At 57.9% G+C, this 15,929-nt stretch overlaps 2 protein-coding genes across 2 annotated transcripts; one reads left to right on the forward strand and one right to left on the reverse strand.

Annotated features, from left to right (window-relative positions):
- Positions 1–4,053: 4,053 nt before the first annotated feature.
- On the forward strand, positions 4,054–10,757 carry VOLCADRAFT_119580 (uncharacterized protein; the record flags this gene model as incomplete). Its single annotated transcript, XM_002956984.1, has 8 exons — positions 4,054–4,088; positions 5,040–5,274; positions 5,683–6,744; positions 7,028–7,132; positions 7,244–7,633; positions 8,328–8,342; positions 8,884–9,039; positions 9,684–10,757. The coding sequence occupies 8 exons, from the start codon at positions 4,054–4,056 to the stop codon at positions 10,755–10,757; spliced, it is 3,072 nt and encodes a 1,023-aa protein (XP_002957030.1).
- Positions 10,758–13,930: 3,173 nt separating this feature from the next.
- Positions 13,931–15,367, reverse strand: ubqC (polyubiquitin). Its single transcript, XM_002957022.1, has 3 exons — positions 15,144–15,367; positions 14,504–14,731; positions 13,931–14,358 (listed from the first exon to the last, which is right to left on the reverse strand). The coding sequence occupies exons 1-3, from the start codon at positions 15,244–15,246 to the stop codon at positions 14,228–14,230; spliced, it is 462 nt and encodes a 153-aa protein (XP_002957068.1). The 5' UTR covers positions 15,247–15,367; the 3' UTR covers positions 13,931–14,227.
- Positions 15,368–15,929: the final 562 nt, after the last annotated feature.

Genomic DNA, 15,929 nt, shown 5'->3' on the forward strand with positions numbered 1-15,929 from the left:
TTTGATGGTGATTAGGCCGGCTGGAAAGGGAAGGGAAGGTGCGCTTGCTCGGACTCGCTGTCGGACTCGCTGCTGCTGCAGCCCGCCGCTTCTGTAGAGACGTCTTCAGACAGCGCTGGGGCGGTGCTGGTGTGCGGGTGCGGGTGCGGCGCTAGGGTGGTGCTACCGCTGGTGGTGCGCAGCAGTCACCCGGTGCGACTGAAATCTGCCCGAGAGCCCGTCGAGCTGGAGGAAAGGGGCAGGGCGGGGAGAGAAAGGCGGAAGGACCTTTTGTACCCGCGGGTGCTCGAGGGTCGGAATAGGATTGACTTTCGGTTGGAGCTATAGAGTGTATGTGTGCCTGTGTGTGTGAGAGAGAGAGAGGGCGGTTAGAACGGTTTGTGCCCCTGGTTCCGTTGGTGTTGCAGTTGAGCGTGGCGCGGAGTTGGAAGTTAGAAGTTGGTAGTTGCAGGTTTGCGCTCCATTTCCCCCTCCGGAGCTCCTCCGTGTCTCGCGACGCGCCGCTTCGGAGGACTGCACCGCTTTATTGTGCTTGCGGCTGTTGCTGCTGCTGCTGCTGCTGCCTCGAATTTTGGCCGTTTCGGATTTATCCTAAATATTTTGTTTGCGTGTTCCCCCACCCCAATACCCCCACCCCCCGAGTGTTGAGGCGAAAAACTGTAGCTGTGTTGTTGGCGCCCTTGTTAATGTTGATTTCAGAGCCGGAGGTGCACCTTGGTGTGTAGTTTGGTCCACCCCAAGGCTCTTTTCGCGCGTCAGACGCCAGACCCGTGGGTCACTACTTTAATGCGCTACCAAGCTTGGTGCGCTATCAAGGTTCAGAAGCCCGTTCTGGTTTGAGCGTGGGACTGGTGCTCGTCCTTCCGCCCCTGGGGGGCCCGTCCGCTAATGTGGGATTATTTTAGGCAATGTCAGAGATTTAGGTCCACCTTGCAGTACCACCTCTTCCACGTAAGCTATGGTTTTTACATCTCCCAGTTCCCCCCCGGGGGGTGGGTGGCATGTTAATGATAAAAATGAGGGTGAGTGCGTGAGATTGACGGGAGAAATGAGGTGAAAGCATGAGTGGCAACCACGAGCTTCGGATGATGATCATGAATGAATGGATTAATGAATGAATTGATGGTAATGGGCTTCTTAGGAGACGTTGCGTATTGAGCTGATTGGCCAGCTGGCTAGCTTGGTGTGTGGGTGGCACGGTGGCAATCTTCCTGAACGATGATGACGTCACCCTCCGTATACGTAGTCAGTCGGTAGATTGTGTTGCGGCGGCCGACGGTGTAACACAGCTGTATGGTGCAGCGGCTGTTGTAGAGCATCACTGTGCAGAACGTGCAGTACATGTCGTACATGTTGTACCTCAGGGAGGGGCAGTGTGAAGTGAATCAACGCAGGGCGAGGTGACGTGTGACGCAAAAGAGAGAGACACGAGGTGACGTTTTTGAGTCGAGACGGCCGTTGAGGGTCATTTTTTATGAGGTGTATAGGGGTGTGTGTGTGTCTGTATGTGTGTGAGCAGAGTGAGAAGTCGGTGGAGGTGATGAAGGGCGGCACTGAGTGGGTGGTTGGTTGCGGAAAAAAGCGAGGAGAGGAGAGGAGAGAGCTGCTAACCTGGAAAGTGTGAGCATCAGCTCACCTCACGCCTCCCCACCCAGGACGGAGTCCCATTTCGCGGCTAGGTGGCCAGACGCCGTTCCGCCGCCGCCCGACTTCCCTCCACTGCCCGCCGCCACTTGATTCAGCTTCCCGGCTAGGTTGGGTGCGCCTGGCTCTACATTCGCACCACACCGCCCCGTGTCAGGTCGCCAGTTGCTGGTGAGCCAGAGTGTGTCACACGAAAGAAACTGGCAGCGCTCTGCAGCAGCAGCAGCAGCAGTAGTAGTAGGGCTGCTACTGCTACTGCTGCCGCTGCTGGCGGTTGTTGAGCCCCTCCTGGTCAGACCTGATGAGGGGTGCAGGTCTCGCGGGTATCACCGTTACGGTGGCCGCACAGCCCAGTATATCATATCTCATTGACTACCGCCCCATCACTACCGCCACCGCCACCACCTCCTCTCGTCAGTGGACTACCCTCTCCTGATCCGAATTTCCCTTTCCCTTGATATGTGTGATATGTATGATGTGAACGTGGGGTGATGAGAGTTTTGGCACTCGTTCACCCCGGTCGGATCCAGCCATGAGCCGCGCTTGCGTGTTGCTCCCTCGAGGGTAAGCACCGTGGCAGTATTTGGCAGTATTTGTCGCCAGTCGCCTGACGTTGTTGAAAAAATCTAGGACTCAGGAACCGAGCAGGCGCTGCTGTGCTCGCTCGCGCCCGGTTGCTGCCGCTGGGTTGCATCGTCGACGGTCAGCAGGTTGCCGGCCCCCCGGCTCCCCCCCAGTCCCCACCACCAGCAGTGACCCCCCCCCGTAGACTGGCCTGTAGACTCTTAGGAAGGCGGCGCAGGCGACACACATATGGGGCGATATGTCGTGTGTGCGACATCATCAGTATAGTGGGTGGGCGAACACCTCGATTGAAAGGTAAAAAACTGGCATATCGTTGGAGGAAAGTTGGCCGATTGGAAAACCCGAAGTCGGAGCCTACCATTTATCTTCTCGCGGATCTTGACTTCTGTGTAGCTATTGCCACCATACGTATGCTGGCTGCACCTGGGAAGTAGCTAAGAAGTAGTTTTCCGTGGTCAGTTGTAAGGGTCGGAATGGAACACGTGGTCTGGCGCCGGCCGCAGTATGCACTTGAAAATGAGGTGCCGCACGATGAACACGTGGTGGCGGTGGTGGTGGTGGTGCTTCGCCGTGCCGAAGCCACTCCTACATCCTGAGGCTGACACTCGCGGGGCACACACAGCCACCGTTGTCCTTGAAGAGTTTGGACACCACCCGGCATGCGATTACTGCACCGTGCAGCCCGCATTGCGGAGCGGGGAGCCCACAGCGATGGACCGATAGTTGGCCCTGCGGGCGGCGTCCCCTCCTGTTATAAGACGGGGAATAGTGTGCCGGTCGTACATACAGGAGCACGTGGGCACGAACCCCGTGGATACAATTGGATAGTGACGCCAGGGAGGGTGCCCAAGCACGTGACCATCAACCCCCTCGCAAGCTGTTGCCTAGTTGTGGTGCTCGAGTATGCCGGGGTAGCAGAGAACTCATCATGGCGACGTGGTGCCGGCAGGGCAGGCGGCGAAGAAGGGAAAGTGAGGGATAAGGAAAGGTTCGGAAGAAAACCTTCCACTTCGCACCTGTCACATCGCTCAGCCGCACAACGCCAACCCAGCTTGAACCAGGCTGGGCCGGGCCGGCGAGTCGAAGGTTGCTTGCTGGGCCCCGGCGAAGGCCGTACCGCAGTGCGGAAACACAGCATGCCGTGCCGTAATGCGCAGTGCCGTGTCGTATCCTGGTGAATGTACGGCAACGGCATAACGCGGCGAGGCGCACGTGCAGGGAGGATCGTTCGCTCAACCAGTTGTTGCTGCGCTCTCGACGGGGAGGTGTTGTGGAGGCTGTTCTGCTTGGGCTCCCGCTTAAGCTTATCGTGGCGAATTGGGCGTCCATGCGGGAGCTTGTGGTATAAAGGTGCTAGTGGTGTGCGTCATAGAGTGGTTGTATCGGGAGTGCACGTGGTTGTGGATCTCACAGGTGGATGAAAACCAATCCAGCGCGTTGGTGTGCAACCACAGCATGTCTGTCGGCGGGTGTCTGGCGGCGCCATGAATGCTCCTCAGTGGGCAATCTGATTTGTGCACGGCATTGAGATGGAATGCGGTTCCGTAGCACTTTCCTCGGCTATGCACACTTTGTTGCACAGGAAAAACGTACAGATGCGCAGCTGTTTCATAAGCAGGGTAAATGATAGGATGCGGGGATGCATGTGTATGTAAGTTTTGTGCGCCGCAAGAAATTGAGGAGGTGAGCGCACGAAATCGTGGCAAGTGGCACCCTAGGCTTGTAAGCATTTTGACAAGCACCTAGCCAACATAAGAGGGCGTTCTCAGGAGTTGCGGCTACTTCGGCGGGAGCATTTGCAGTTGAAACACAAGTGGTACAACAATGACTGTATGCGGATTGCGGAAGCTGTGTAAGCGGTAAGGCAGGGACAAGCAAAGATGTGAAGTCATTTATTATTACTTTAACTTCTATACCAACGTGCACTTACTCTAACTGGCCATTGCATCATTGCGATGATAAAGAAAGCATGACAGAAGAAGCCCTGCGTGTTCAACCTCGTATAAGTTGAGAGACCGGTTATGTAGAGAAGATAAACGATTACCTGAACTCCTAAACAAAAGGAGTCGCGAAACTAGGTGCAGCCGTTTCGGTGACGGGTGAGCAAGCGGTCTTGCGTTGGCACCTGTATTCGGGTAAGTCGTCGCAAATTGCTGACACCACCAGGGATAATGAGGAACCACTGCCTGTGTTTTCGAAAAATGTGCGCTAGCTTTTTGGTCTAGCGCGGGGGCATCATTTGGCATCCTCCGTGGTCTGTGGATGCACTGCTTGCTAACAATCGCTTGCGCATTTTGTTTCAACATTTAATATATACATACCTGGTTATCTCCCGGCTCTCGCTGGGTTCCTCTGCGCGTCGTGAAATCATGACCTCCACTCTGCTCGTGGTTGATTTGTCACTGAAATAAAATATCATGTGCAGACGCATGATGTTCTTTGTTGATTCTGTGCTGTGCATGCTGGCTTTTGGTCAACAGGTTCTTGTTCTTATCTCGTCTCCTGTCTAGCCGCCGTGCAGGCAGTTCGGCAAAGCCATCTGCAAAAGGCGCATAACGATAGCATCCGTTGTGCTGAGGCCACGAGCCCTTGGAGGACTATTGCCGGCGTGACAGCTTCCTAGCGCTGCTTTAAAGTTATCAGCCACGTCGTGCTCAACGGAGCCGCGGGGCGCTTGTGCCGCTGGCGCTGCCCCGGGGACCTGAACACAGCCGTCACTGAGAATCTAAACAAAGAGGAATTCCTGGACCCGGGACGGCCTCCTCGCGCTGTCCGTGCGTCACATCGCTTAACCGCCCCAAACTGGCGAGCGAAGCGGCTAACGCCATCGGTGGCGACCTGGACCCGGACGCCTTGCATGCGCTCAACAGTCTTGCAACCGCTGCAGAGCGCGAGGCTGGGCGAGGCAAGGTGCCCGGGCTCCTGCATGATGGCACGGATCCAGCGCACACGTCCGGTTCGCAGCGTTCGCAGCCGGAGACGTCTCAAGACGATCCCATCACCACAAAGGCAGGTGCCGGCTGGATGGATTCGGGGAATGCAGAGGTGCAGGAGACGCTATGCTCTGCGGGTCGGGCCGGGTCGCATGCCCCCTCTCCTGGCCGGCATGTCCATCGTAACCCTCAACCCCTCACCCCCTCCAGGCTTCCCGCCTCATATCACCTGCCACAAATCCGCGTGCTGGGCTCCCTCCCTCCCTCCCCCTCTCCTGGGTTGCGGCCCACCCTCCACCCCTAAACCCTTCACCCCATCATGTTGCGTTGTGTTGCATGCCTGTCCATCATCCTAATATCCATCATCTTATTCCACTCATGTCACGTCGCGCACACCCTGCAGTGCACTGCTGCCCCTGCCCCCACCTGTGTATGGTTGCCCACGTATCCACACCCAACCCGCCCTGTCCTCCTCCGCTGTACGACACCTCGTACATGTCGTGGCGGCCGTTATCTCCAGGTGGCCCTGAGCCACGAGGACCAGGACGATGCGAAATCTGGTTCCGGAGCCAATGTGGGGCTGCCCATGTCAATGGCCATGGCGATGGGCATGCCACCGGGGTTTCTGGGTATGGGGGGCCTGGGACAGATGCAGATGCCCGGCATGGCGGCCATGGGTGCTGCGTCGTATCCGTACATGTCGGGCCTTATGCCAGTTTTCACGGCGATGGCGGGGCCGCAGCAGATGGCAGCTATGGCCGCGGGTGCAATGCCGGTGCCGGGTGCAGCTGACATCGCTGGGATGCCGGGCACCGCCGGCGGCGGCGGCGGTGGCGACGCGACCGTCGTCATCGGCACGCCGTTAGCTGACGTTGCCCAGCAGTGGCAGTTGGCCCGGCAGCAGCAAGCCACCATGTCAGCGTATTTCCAGATGTGGGCCATGGCAGCGGCGAGCTGGTACGGCAGTATGGGCCTCATGGGAGGCACGGCAGCTGGCGGGGATGCCGCCGCCACCGCAGCGGCGGCAATGTCCATGATGGGCATGATGAACCCTGCCATGATGGGCATGAGCATGAACCCGGCGCAAATGCAGGCCATGATGGCTCAGTCATGGGCAATGCAGATGGGAGCTATGGGCATGATGCCGGGCATGGCGAGCGCCATGGGTGGAGCCATGGGGCTACCTGGCGCCGCCGCCGGGGGCCCTGGCGCCGCCGCCGCCGCCGCTGCTGCTCAGTCGGCCCAGTGGATGCAGCAGGCTCAGGCGCTGCAGTCCGCCTTCTGGGGTGCTGTACCGCACGGCGGCATGACAGCGGGTGCCATGGCCGGTAGCCCCATGGCCGCTATGGCCGGCATAGGGGGCACTATGGGGGGGTACGGCTACCCTGGCGGCGCCGCCGCGGGTGGAGTCGTCGTGGGGGGTATTGGGGGGCCCGATGGGGGGGGGGGGATGGGGGCGGCCATGTTGCGGAGCCTGGGCCTGTCGATGCCCACCAACAGTGATGAGGCTTTTCCGGAGCCGGAGGAGGAGCCGGAGGAGGAGGAGGAGGAACAGAATACGGGTAGGCGGCGTCAGGCGTGGGTGGGTGGTTGCGTGGCTGCCGTTGCTGCAGCTGTAGTTCGTTTTCCCGGGACAGTCTGAACAGGATGGGGGGGGAGGTCGCTGGCTGTCGTTGATCTATCTTTGGGGCGTTTTGGAAGAGACACCATCTTTGGGGATTGTTGGGGACCACCCGGTGTGCCGATGTGTATGTACGTATGTATGTATGTATGACTTGTGTGTATGTCCGCATGCAGAAGAGGAGGAGGACGGGGACGAATCTCCCTCCCACCAGGCCTTCATGCAGCACCACCACCACCAACAGCAACAGGAGCATATTCAGGCGCTGCCGCCGCTGCTACCGCAGCAGCCGCAGCCGCACGCACTTGCGCACCAGGCGCAGGTTCCGATGTCTTTCCCCGTCAACCAGGTGGGACTGGGAGCGGGAGCGGGACATGCCGGGGGCCCGCAGTCGCAGGCGGGGCTCGGACACGTCCAGGGCTCCCAGCTCACGCAAGCCGCCCCCGGCACCGCACCACAGCCAAGCCCGACACTACCAGCTGCACAACCGCACCACGCACAGCCGCTATCATCGTTGCCGAAGCCGCCGCAGCAGCAACAGCAACAGCAGCAGCAACACCAAGGGGACGTTCCGATGCCGGGATGCGCCCCGCCTGCGCAGCCAGTGCCGCCGGGGCCCATTGGCGTGCCGCAGGCCCCGCCACCGCACATGTCGGCCGCCGCTGCGGCGGCTCTGTCGGCGGCGGCCAATGTCGTCGCGGCGGCGGCGGCCGCGAAGCGGCCCCTCGAGCATTCAGTTCCTATGTCGGCGGCGAACAACTTCGCAGCGGCTGCGGCTGCGGCCGCCAACTCCCAGAGCTACCTGTCCGGTCAGTCGAAGAGGGGCAGGCGGACGGCTAAAGAGCAGAAGGTGCGTGGGGAGGCGGCTGATGCAGTCCTGTGTAGGAGTCCGCGGCGCAAGGGCGGACGGATAGGGGTTGCCTGTCCTGCCGCCGGGGGTTGGCCGGGGGCCGGGGTGGTGTGTGTGTGTGTGTGTGTGGATAGACTCTACTCTGCTGCTGCTCTGGGGTTGGGGGTCCATGAGTGACGTCACAGCCCCATGTTAGCGGACCGACCTGTCGGATGGTTGCGGAGGTGCCAAGGGGGCAAGGAAGGAAGGGTGGGTGAGGGGATGGGTGGGTTGTGTGGAGGTGCTGATCAACCAGGTTGCCGAGGGGTCTTCCAGCAGCAGCTGCGGAGCGCGGTGAGGGGGAGGGCTGCTCAGTTTTGTTTGGGCAGGGGAGTGGGAATGGGAGTGGGAATGGATGGTTGAGCGTTGGTCTTCCAGATGAGGGTGAGGGGAGGGATGGGGAGGGAAGGAGCGAGGAGGGTTACCTGGCTAACTAGGCCGGTGGGTGGGTCATAGGGGGGCGCTGCTTCCCGCCTGTTCCTTCGCCACAACGCCACAGGGGTTCAAGCACCACGATGCGGTGACGACGTCCCGGCTCTGCCACCTTTCCCCCCTGAACAGTCCCCCTCCCTCACCCCTCACCCTCCCCTCACCCTGCCGCCACGACGGGGACGTCGACCTCCACCCGACCTCATCCCGCCCCACCCGCCCTCAGGGAACGGACTCCAAGGTGCGGCTGGTTGCGGGGCTGAGGGGCTGGGAAGGGGAGCTGGGAGGTGCACATCGGTGTGTGTGTGTGTGTGCGGGTAGGACCTGATTTGAGTACTGCTACCGCTACTGCCACTACTGCTGCGACTACGACCGGGCTACTGCCACACTACTGCCTTTCTAAGGTTCCTGTTCACCCCGTGGGGGCGCTCGGGGAGCCGCACACTGCGCCGTACAATGGTCCCGAGAGCCGTTTTGCGAAAGGCCTGTACGAGGGCCTGTACACGTCATCCTGTGCACCCTGCCGTTCCCCCCTAAACCTCTTACGCGCTGTTGGCTGCTGAAGAGCCCCCTGGCCGAGGGGGCCTTCGGGAACTGCCTAGGGGCCGCGAATACACCGACACACCGAACGCATCGCGCCACACGGTCTCGAATGCTTCCCGCGCTCCGTGAGACGCGAGACGTCGTTCCGCTACTGATGTCCTGAACACACTTCCATCCGCAACCCGACGGGACCACATACATACATACATATACCTACATATATCTACACATACGTGCAGGTATGCAAGAACTGCGGTACCAAGTCCACTCCTTTTTGGCGAAAGGACAAGAACGACGGGCGACCGCTTTGTAACGCCTGCGGGCTTTACTTCTCGAAGAATGACGCTCCGCGGCCCAAGATACTCTGGAAGCAGGACGAGCAGGGGGGGGCTGTGGTGAGCGGTGTTGGAGGGCGGGCGAGGGGGGGAATGCGAGTGTGAATGCGAATGCGAGGGGAAAAGGGGATGAAAAGGGAGGGAGAGGAACCTGTGCGGGTGTGTTTGAGTGCGGAGGAGGAGGAGGAGGAGGAGGAGGAGGAGGAGGACCGCCACCAGCCGGGGGGGAGTCTAACACGCACATATTTGTCAGTTGTTAGTTTATTGTTGCGTTGGCGGGAAGGCTCTTTCCGTTACGTGTGCGGGGCTGCAGCCTGAGAGAACAGCTGCGGCACGTCAGTGAACCTCACCTCACCCACATGAGGTGGATTCACCACGCCGCCGGGCTGTGCTCGCGGTGCTGGGGCGGCAACCGGACGTGTGGCGCAGCGGTGTCTTGAGACTCTGTTGCACCATGTACCTGCGACGCATCAGCAACGTGTTCGTGACCGGCTGTGGGGAAACAACCTGTGGGATAACGAATTGAAAATTCAAGAGGTCGCAATAGGGCCCTCCTCCTGAGGGCAAAACTGCCGTACATAGTTCATTACGTCACGTCATGAAGCCCGCAGGGCCAAGTGCGAGGTCAAGTTCGAATCACAGCGACCCCCCCCCCCCACTCCCACTCCCACTCCCGTGTTATTCGACGACGGGGCGCCTTGCAGGGTCAGGCAGCGGCGGCTGTGGCGGCATCTGCAGGCGGTGTACTGCAAGGGAACCCGCTGGTGGCGGCGGCGGCGGGGGACCCCACAGCGGCGGCGGCGCTGGCCGCCGCCATGGCGGCTGGGCGAGGGCTAACGTTACCGGCGGGGGCCGCCAACGCAATATCGAGTCTGCCAGGTCTGGCGGCCGCCGCCGCGGCAGCTGCCGCCGCCAGTGCCGCCAGCACTGCGGCAGGTACGGCAGCCGCAATGGCGGGGGCGCGTCCTGCAGGAGCGGCGCCATTAGCGGCTGGTGCGGTTGCACCTCCAGCCCGCCCAGGATTGGGTGCTACGGGTGCTGGGACCGGGGGCCATGCGTTAGGGCCGGCAGCGGCCGCTGGAGCCGCAGCGGCGGCACCAGGCGCGGTGCGGCCGATGCTGCCGACATCGCTGCCGGGCAGTGCGCATATCAATGCAGCGCAGATGATGGCGGCGGCGGCGGCCGCGGCTGCTGCGGCTGCGGCCGCTAGCAAGGGTGTTGTGGGCGCGAATGGTCAGCCGGGCGGGCCTCGGCCGGGTATGCAGATCCCCGGCATGCCCAATCTGCAGATGACGCCCGGGGCCGCGGCGGCGGCGCTGGCAGCAGCAGCAGCTGCAATGGCAGCCTTCCCGCAGGCGAGTCTGCAGGCGCGGCCGCCACTGCAGGTGCAGGTGCCTGGCAGCGGCTCTGCCGCAGCTGGCGGTGCGGCGGCTCCGCAGGTCGCAGGCACGGCCGCGCCGCCAGCGGGCTTCCAGCCTCAGGCGCCGGCTGCAGCGGCGCTTGCAGCGGCTGCCGCGGCTGCAGCTGCGGTGGCAGGTGCTGCACCGGCTGGTGGTACGGCGACGGCAGCCGGCCCAACCAACACCGCAGCCGCGGCGCCGACGGTGGCGGCGGCCCCGGCAGCGGCGCACTTGATTGCCTCAGCGGCTGGTGGCACATCACCCGGATTTGCGGGATCGCCGGCTGGTCCGGTGGCTGCGACATCAGAGCCGCCTCCTCCTCCGGCGGCTGCGGCTGTGGTCCCGCTGCGTCCCCAGATTAAATTGGAGGACTCATGAGTGACGAGCGCTGTGACGAAGAAGGCAAACAAGCACATGAGGTTGCTGGGGTGCATGGGGAACCTCCTTTCATCGTGTGATGGTGATGGTGGTGGTTTGATTGGCGGCGCTCGCGTTTCATTTTCATCGCAAAAGACTGTTTGGCCGCAATGACTTGTCTATGGTGTGTGTTGTCCGTGAGCTGCGCGCGCGTGGGTCGTTTGGTGCCCTTGGTGGTGCGTGTGTGTGTGGGGGGGGGTGTTGTTATGTCTGAGAAGAGAAGTTGACTAGGACGGGCTTGGGGCGGGTGTAGGACTTGGGAGCGGAGGTCTGTCTGTCTGTCTGTCGGGTTGGTTGGTGGTGACAAGCACGGCACGGCAAGGGCGCCGGTGATAAGCAGCATCAACTCGGAGTCCCGTCCTCTGCTGGCGGATACCTGCTGCCCTGTTGGTGGGGTAGGTGCGGAGTCTGGTCCTGGCAGCCTCTGCAGGACTGCGGGCTGTGAGGCAGTGAGGCCGTCAGTGGGGTTAAGGGGTCCCCCGGGGATCAGGGGCTCCGCAGCCGTGGGAACCTGCTTATGTGCGCATAAACGACCTCCCGTCTGTTGGCCGCACATGACTCGAGTCGTACCCGTATCGCTTACTTTGTTTGTGCCGGCAAGTGTCGTGAACACCCCGCCCCCCACCTGCCTGACGATGACATGCTTAACTTGGTCCCTGATCTGATGGTGTGACTTGGTCAATCCCTGCAAGCACTCGCCTTGGAAGCCATCAGCCATCACTGATTTCGCGTTATTGTTCGCTGGCGGCGCTGCTATGTATGTGTGTGCATTGGTGTTGTCCGTCCTGAGTGACGCATCCATGAGGGCTCTGCTTTTTAGTGGTTCATTGGCGAGTGTCTGTATGTGCGTCTGTGTGTCTGTGTGCCACAACATGGTCTTGGTCCGCAGTGTGGATAAAAGTCGTATCGTATGGTGTTCTTTTGGCTGTCGTGGCGCCATGTATGTATGCATGTATATGTGTGCGCCACAAAGCCGTTGGAGGAGGTGCATTTTGTGTCTTATACCTGATTTTGCGGGGTGATTTTGATTGTGTGCCGCTTTTTGAGCGTCCCGTGAGTTTTTGTGGCTGCGGGCTTTACGATTTACAGCTCCATCATGTGTTGCGGCGCGTTGCGTTTGTAGCTGCATTGTATTTCTTGAAGGACAATTGTCGCAAACCTGCCATATTGATGTGTTAATACGGTGATGGTGAGAGCTCATCAGTACATTTTGCCCGAGGGGAGGATTGATTTGGTTTTGGTCTTGGTAAGGAAGGGGGCACCAAAGTCCTCTGGCTGATGATGCCGCATGGCACGCAATACGCGTCCATCTTTGTTGCCGTACGGTAGATTGTTCCTGGCGTTCCAGAATGCTAACGTGGCAGCGTGGGGGTTTTGGACGTGCCAGCTTAATTTGTTCGCTCCGGGAATGGAATGAAGATGGAGAGAGAGAGGGGATGGAGATGATTTGCCCTTCAGCTCGAGTAGGGCAATATACATGATGGCCGCTGACCGGTTAGTGGGCAGACCGGTTGTAAATATTCCTGCCTTATCAGTGGTTTGCGAATGATTACGAGCATACGTTGGGTCTGCGCAGAAAAAGACGACAGTTATCGGTGCATTACCATGTTCCTGCCAGGGACGACTCCTCGGCCAGGAATTACGCGCCAGGGATGCTTACGTACGCGTTTGGTGCAAGGGTTTTAATGCATTGCCAGCCCTTTCAGTTATTCGTCATCGGTTGAGGCTAAGTTTCAACCCCCCCTTGCATGTCGCCGACGCCAAGTAACGATGTGTCACTATACGCATTCCTAAAGGGGTCCTTATCCTTTCAGCTTACCGCGCTAAGTCATAAACGCGATCCGGGAATGGGCATGAAGCCCCCCAAAGCTCCTACCCTAAATAGCACAAGGTCCAAGCGACTCTGGCAGATACACTCCAAGACGACAGGCATCCTTCATACTACCAGATCTGCCCAATACACTGACTTCAACCTAAAAGCAAACGGCCTCAGTGGCCCTCCGCAAGCTTGTATCGCTCAAGCTGATGTTTGTAAGATTCCCACATACACATTGACTCAAGCATCTGCCGAACCTGGTCGACAAGTTGTTTGAGTACTTCGTTTTTCATGGATATCTCTGCCTGCTTCTGCGCAGCGCAGCTGGCAGGGCCATTTGCGGCATCCGGCGTGTCCACAATGCTGCCTTGGCCTTCTGCGTGCGAACAGGTTTTAATGTTGTGCACTTGCTGTACAATAATGCGTCGATACTTGATTTCAAAATCTTCGTGACCACCTCGTGAATTAACAGAACAACGGTTTCCTCACCGTGGCCGCCTTCGCTAATGATATGGGCGGCTAGGGAGCTGCATTCCAGTGTTGTTCTACGAAGCACCGACATCGCTTGTAAGTATTGCTGCTGAAGAGCAGCCTGTCGTGGCAACGCATCGTTTGGGTCGCCAAAGCCCAAATCGGCAAATATCTGCCTCACAGTTGCTATCACGTTCTGCAATTGGAGAAGACCCTCTGCCGCAAGGTCGTTCAATTGCCCAAGCTGATTTGTCGCACGCAATGCCATTTCATAAACAACTAATGCAAGTCAGCCAAGGCTAATGACGTTTGTCTTTCCGACCTATACAAGAGCGCAGCAATTCTAGTGCATTGTACGAATGTAAGTACGGCATCGATAGGAAGCCACTTGACCCTGTTTTCTGCTATCCTCGATTCCTTGCTTTCGATTGGCCCACCCACCCACCCTATGATTATTCAGCCAATCATAATTCGAGCGCTTTGTAAATCTTGGGGGTTTTTTGCACGTGGGGTTTGCCGTTGCCGGTAGGTAGCCGTAGGTTCCATGAGCTACAAATCTTTAATGTATTATCCAGAAAACAACTCCAACGTGCTGGTGTCCCTGCCTCACAACACAAGATACACGTGTCCATGTGCGTTTTTGATGTCAAAATTATTTCTGGTGCTGCATTACCGAGAACATCAAACTCTGTCACACAACACCGACTCTAACCATGCATTTTTCCGGCAGTGAAAGGACACTTTCCCGACTTCTCACCCAGTGAGAGAGCACGGATAACGTCGAATATGCCTTCAGGTGTCATGCGGGTTGGGGATTTGCGCCCTACAGGCATAGACGCGGAAGTTTCACGGCTCCGAGTTTACAAGATTTAGCCGGCGCTTACTTCTCAAGTCTCTATAACGTTTTCGTATTAGGTGCTGAAAATCAACGGATTGTGCTGAAAATCAACGGATTGTGCTGAAAATCAACGGATTGCCACGTAAGGCCAGCGTTTATTCTAGGAAGCGGATTCCATGCCTTTGTTCTATTTTTTCATGCTGAATACCAAGTGTAACAATAAAACAATTGCGCCTTTCATTTTTACAGGTAAGTATCAGTCACATCGCAAGAAATCTTTGCCGCAAACGACACCAAACCAGCGAACTACAGCCCGCCGCGCAGACGCAGCACCAGATGGAGCGTGCTCTCCTTCTGGATGTTGTAGTCAGCCAGGGTACGGCCATCCTCCAGCTGCTTGCCGGCGAAAATCAGACGCTGCTGGTCAGGGGGAATGCCTGCAGGGAAGGATAGACAAAGGCCGCGTGCAACGAACTCAAAGCTAGACACTAGCCGGAGGAGGGATTAGCAAGGCAGCGAGTTTTAGCAGACCCACTTCAGCCTGGCCGAGGTAAACACACCAAACATATGCATGTGTCTTACCCTCCTTGTCCTGGATCTTGGCCTTCACGTTCTCAATGGTATCCGACGACTCAACCTCCAGGGTGATGGTCTTTCCCGTGAGGGTCTTGACGAAGATCTGCATACCGCCGCGCAGACGCAGCACCAGATGGAGCGTGCTTTCCTTCTGGATGTTGTAGTCAGCCAGGGTACGGCCATCCTCCAGCTGCTTGCCGGCGAAAATCAGACGCTGCTGGTCCGGAGGAATGCCTGTGTTAAACATTGCCGAGCGCACAAACTTTTAGTTCGTTGAATACATATGCTCACCGTACCTCTCTTTTATTGCCTCGCTGATGGTACTAACAACAACGTTGGTGGCTTTGATAAACGACGGAGCAAATAGCCTTAAACTTGACGTCGTGAAACGTTGGGTCAAGTTACCCAACAAAGTCAAGAAGAAAGCTTTGCAGACTTCCTCAAGACACGAGGAGTCGCACTTCATGTTGCTCGTTCACATATTCTGGGAAACCTATGAACTGAAGAGAGCTGGAAGCGGCCCTTTGCTGGACCGAGAAGAACCCTAAATGAACTTTCGCCCCAATTCCCAGGATTTTCACAAAATCTTCCACAGCTACATGTATCATGATTCCCAAATAAGCCAACCTTTAGGAACATGGCTCACCTTCCTTGTCCTGGATCTTGGCCTTCACGTTCTCGATTGTGTCCGAAGACTCGACCTCCAGGGTAATAGTTTTACCCGTAAGGGTCTTTACGAAGATCTGCATGTTTGCTTTGGTCTAGAGCTTTTGTCGCGACTGCTGCGTTCACGTAAGACTTCCAACAAGTGTGACTGATACAAAACTGACTTTCTATACTTATGCAATTATATGATCCGTCCTACAACTTGGCGCATAGTTTAAGTGCGGTGTTAGCCCTTTATATATGACACCCTCGTACCCATGTGTGTGCCCTCCTGGAGTTTTCACCTGAAGTTCACGAACTCACAAGGCAGATGATAGGATGTACCGTTGTACTAAATGCTACTTACATTACCGTAATATTCTTGCAGGGTCCCCGTTCTGAAACTCCGAGGCGGGGAAACCCAAATATTTCGTTAGTTGGCCCAAAATCGTTGTACAGGATCGTCATGAACAAGTTGAAGCTACAAGCTGCATTTGCAATTCTCGCCTGAACATATAGATCCAACCTCGTGCATCCTCTACTTTCCCACAAGGTTTCCAGTGTGGAGGTTTGGGGTTGCCTCAAGGATGCGTGAACCGCGCGGGAAAGCCTGAAATGCAATTGTCATAGCTCGGTAAAAAGGTTTCCCAAAAAAGAATATGGTAGGGCAGGGAGTAGAGCACAGTCGGTTGAACCTCTACTTGCACGCTTCGAGAAGGCTTTTCTATGGAAGTGCAAAGACCATGAACAAAATAGGCAAAAGAAAGGGTGTACTTTGCAAAGCCTA

Source organism: Volvox carteri (genome assembly GCF_000143455.1).
Source record: "Volvox carteri f. nagariensis unplaced genomic scaffold VOLCAscaffold_68, whole genome shotgun sequence".
NCBI lineage: Eukaryota > Viridiplantae > Chlorophyta > Chlorophyceae > Chlamydomonadales > Volvocaceae > Volvox > Volvox carteri.

What these genes read in the sequence shown, in the direction of transcription:
- ubqC (XM_002957022.1), bottom strand. Translation starts at nt 15,246, where the DNA reads ATGCAGATCTTCGTAAAGACCCTTACGGGTAAAACTATTACCCTGGAG. An exon ending in CAAGATCCAGGACAAGGAAG is followed by an intron (nt 14,732 to 15,143) that starts GTGAGCCATGTT and finishes TGTTTAACACAG; the next exon opens with GCATTCCTCCGGACCAGCAG. An exon ending in CAAGATCCAGGACAAGGAGG is followed by an intron (nt 14,359 to 14,503) that starts GTAAGACACATG and finishes CCTTCCCTGCAG; the next exon opens with GCATTCCCCCTGACCAGCAG.